The sequence below is a fragment of the Onychostoma macrolepis genome, chromosome 07 (genome assembly GCF_012432095.1).
Source record: "Onychostoma macrolepis isolate SWU-2019 chromosome 07, ASM1243209v1, whole genome shotgun sequence".
In the NCBI taxonomy this organism is placed as follows: Eukaryota; Metazoa; Chordata; class Actinopteri; order Cypriniformes; family Cyprinidae; genus Onychostoma; species Onychostoma macrolepis.
Window position 1 is genome coordinate 38,427,914 of NC_081161.1, and position 3,891 is coordinate 38,431,804.

Genomic DNA, 3,891 nt, shown 5'->3' on the forward strand with positions numbered 1-3,891 from the left:
ATACTATTAATCTATTAATGTTTAAGTGTGTGCCTCGACAGACAGACAGATTTTATAGAGAGAGAGAGGGATTTCTTTCGCGAGTTTTGCTGTCCGGTTAAAAATCTGGGGAATGGACGTCTGTAGGATTTTTTCCCTCTCTCTGTTTTCATAAATTTGACTATATTAATTGCTGTTTGGCTTTACATTGTGTTTGATCCCGAATATTTCTGGATGTGTTGTCGGTGTTAAATTAGCATCTTGCTGTTAATTATATGTATAATTATTCCCTATAGGAATTACATGAATCAGTTCACACTGTAACAGACCATACACTTCTACTACTCATGCTGATATGCCCATTTTGTCCATTTTGATTATTGTCCAATCAGAAGTGGTGGTTTACTTTACTGGCACTCCTGCACAGTTATTTGCAGTGTGTTTTAAGATACTGTTGTGTTGGATAATAAAGTAAACTATTGTCTCTGCACTGAAGCCAAAAAGTTCAGTTTTGTGTCAAATCCTTGAATTTTCCTCCAAAGGCCAGGTCAGCTCTAAGGAAGGTAATGTGCCTCCAACAGACTATTGTTGATACTTTTAAATAGTATTAATATTTAAATACTTTTAAATGATAGTATTTAATTCAAAAATTGCATAATGCAAAAATTGCACAATTAAACCATACAAAACTGAAATTATGTTATAATAAGTCATACTGAACACACTAAGTGGATCTAATTGCCAGCTGACATTATTTTGGATTGTGTTTCTCATGTCTTCAGTATACTGGTCAGTAAAGAGACTCTATTAAGAAAAATTCGTTCTGCCCCTTTTTTAAAGCAACCAGTCAAGCTTCATAGTTTGAGTGTTTGATCTTTGAACACTGCCGTGTATAAAAGAGGAAGCAGCCTAAAATACTACCAAACTGAAACTTTCATCCACATAACCAGGGCCATTTAGTCCTTTTAAATACATATTTTAATTTTATTGCATGATACTAATCTGAGCTTAATGCATATACTGTATTAATATGTATACTGGATCTACTTCTTTGAGCCTCAAGCGTTATTAGAGGACTGTAATATCAAATTAACATCTTTCTATTAAGGTTGTAAGTAATCCCTTTAAACATTTAAGATCTTTACCTAATTAATGATAGCAAAACTATGTATACCTGTATTTTATTCTTACTCTATTGTATTATTTTATTAACAAAATTAATGAGTTATTTTATCTTAGATTTGGATGTTAACAGGGTCAGTATGTTTAAATTGTTAGTGATCTAAAAGTCATTCATTTTGTCCATTTAAACACATTTGCATGCTTCAGACTTCTTTAAAAACAGGTTTATTTCTCTTTTAGATTAAGTACAGGTGCTACAAAATGAAGTTCGGAGTTTTGTCTACCCTTTTTCTCCTTACATTTGCAAGTATGTTTAAAATTGTGTTTTAATTGACCATTTTATTTCATATTTCTGTTTGTTACCATATTGTTTTTTTTTTATTTATTTTTTTTTTTTTTTAGATGGAACATGGGAAAGTGATAATTTTATTCTCCAGGATCCTTTGCTAGTTGCTGAACTTGGAAGCAGTGTGATTATACCCTGCTCTCACTCAGACGACTTTATAAATACTGTTTCATGGTATAAACATTCTGTTGGAAAGAAACCACTTCTCGTAGCATATTCAGAACATGGCTCTGGAAGTGTTACATATCAAAATGGCTTTAACAAGAGATCGATACTTTATCAGTACTGGAACTGGCTCTTTTAATTTAACCATCATGCATTTGGAAGAATATGATTTTGCAACCTACTATTGTGCTGTGGGTTTCTTGAACGTTATTAAATTTGGAGAGGGGACGGTTCTTCTACATAAAGGTGAGTTTATGACAATATTCTGAGATTCACCCTCAATCTGACTGCACATATGTGTATGTTGTTTTAAGAATGTTACATTTCTTTCAGAGAGCGATGGAATGAGAAGGACCACGGTTCTCCAGCAGCCAGTATCCGACAGACTTCATCCAGGAGATTCAGTGACCCTGCAGTGTTCGGTCATCAGTCAGATCTGTGCAGGAGAATACAGCGTCTACTGGTTCAGACATTCATCAGGACATTCTGATCCAGGAATCATTTACACCCATTATAACAGGAGTGATCAATGCATGGAGAGATCAGAGAACGGCTCTCCTACGCAGAGCTGTGTCTACAGTCTCTCTCAGACTGAACTCACAACATCTGATGCTGGAATTTATTACTGTGCTGTTGCCACATGTGGGCAGATACACTTGGGAAATGGAACTAAGTTAATTATTAAAGGTATTATTTGATTTGCTAGAAATGATTTTTTTAGTACCGCAATGTCTTTGGTCATAAGTTGAATGTTATGTATTTTATGTATTTATGTATTTATTGTAGCACATGGAACCTCACATCTATGTGATTATTTCAGATTTAGTCATCTGGAATCCAATTACTTTAATCCTGGCAACACTGAACATCATGACCATGTTTGTGATTATAATTCTGCTGATAGTGATTCAAAAGATCCACATTAGAGGTATGCTTGTGCTTCTTAGTCTGTACTGTATATCAACATCTTTTTAGCTTCATCTTTCCACAGAGCCACATACGTCATCATATTTTTAACCATAAATTTGTATTTGTTTTTTGATTAAGATGCCTTGAATCATCCTAGAAATCAATGGAAGCAGGTAATTACTTTTTCTTTTCTAACAAATTTAAAATACAGAATGTGATTAAAATGCAAATATGATAAAACTGCCTCTCCTGTAAATGAGGTTAGATTTTAATTTTTAACTATGTAATACTTAATTACTTCAGCTTCCAAGTAGTGGAGGTATTAAACAAAGTACCAAAGTAAAAAAAAAACAATAAAAAAAAAAAAGGTTTAGGCTAGCATTGCATTAAGATATAAAATTCAATAACTGTTAGTGATTTTTTTTTCTTCTCCAGAATTAATATACCGGTAGTTTGAAGTGACTGAATTAACTTTTGACTTGTAAATCAGATTTGTAGCATAATACACAATTATGATTTCATTTCCTATTTTTGTATTTTCCCTGAGCAGATCATGGATATTGATACCTTAAACCAAGAGGAAACACGAGTCCGTTATACCCAGTTCATCATGCGCTAATTGATAGTAATGACGGTTTTAACGTTTCTGCAGGACAGCATCCCTCCAGGAGCAGGATTGGACACCCCTGCCCTACGTATTGGGGACAAAATGATCCAAAACTCTTGTCCTTGTGGGGACATTTTTTGGTCCCCGTGAGGAAAATTGCTTATAAATGCTTTTTTTTTTTTTTTTAAAAAGGTTTTTTGAAAACCTTAAGATGCAGAACGTTTTGTGCAAAGGGATAAAAACTACAGTAAACAATTATGTTTATGGAATATCCCCGTGAAACATGGAGACCCAATGTGTGTGTTTGATTTTGTTGCAGAAGATTTGGTAAGCTTACTTGTTTCCGCAAACATTTTTGAGGTGTTAAAATGAGACTCTGAGTGCTCACAGTTTAGTTTTAGTTTTTTTTTTTTTTTTCACCACAAATTATCTATTAAATAAGCATTATCCAGTTCAGTCATATCAAATTGATTTTTGTCATTCTCATAGTATTAACTAGTTTAAAGCTGTTTAGGTATACATTACACCGACACTTTTATGTCAAAGAGAAGAATTACTTCTGAGGGAGAACTTCTGCAGTCCTTTCTGCATATCAGCCCCTCTCATCTCTTCCACCTGGCCCAGGCTGATTCCATATCAATGGTCTGATCTATTAATTCATTGTTTCCCCTGTTTGATTTTGGTATCATTTTATGTCTTATTGTGATTGTGTACAAACATCTCATTATCTCAGCTGAAGAGTAGATCATAATAAAGATTTAAG

At 33.6% G+C, this 3,891-nt stretch overlaps 1 protein-coding gene across 2 annotated transcripts; it reads left to right on the forward strand.

Annotated features, from left to right (window-relative positions):
• Nucleotides 1-1,601: 1,601 nt before the first annotated feature.
• Nucleotides 1,602-3,891, forward strand: LOC131544981 (uncharacterized). 2 transcript variants are annotated; one of them, XM_058783558.1, is made up of 5 exons: nucleotides 1,602-1,858; nucleotides 1,946-2,299; nucleotides 2,433-2,540; nucleotides 2,660-2,694; nucleotides 3,174-3,891. In XM_058783558.1, exons 1-5 carry the CDS (start codon nucleotides 1,672-1,674, stop codon nucleotides 3,276-3,278), a joined length of 789 nt encoding a protein of 262 aa, XP_058639541.1. In that variant the 5' UTR covers nucleotides 1,602-1,671; the 3' UTR covers nucleotides 3,279-3,891. The 2 variants fall into 2 exon arrangements, with proteins under 2 accessions (XP_058639541.1, XP_058639542.1); XM_058783559.1 differs by having other exon boundaries at nucleotides 3,072-3,308.

Bases quoted from the DNA above. Each gene is read 5' to 3' on its own strand.
- LOC131544981 (XM_058783558.1), top strand. From the start codon at position 1,672: ATGGCTCTGGAAGTGTTACATATCAAAATGGCTTTAACAAGAGATCGA. The intron at 1,859-1,945 runs GTGAGTTTATGA...CATTTCTTTCAG, and splicing joins GACGGTTCTTCTACATAAAG to AGAGCGATGGAATGAGAAGG. The intron at 2,300-2,432 runs GTATTATTTGAT...TGATTATTTCAG, and splicing joins AACTAAGTTAATTATTAAAG to ATTTAGTCATCTGGAATCCA.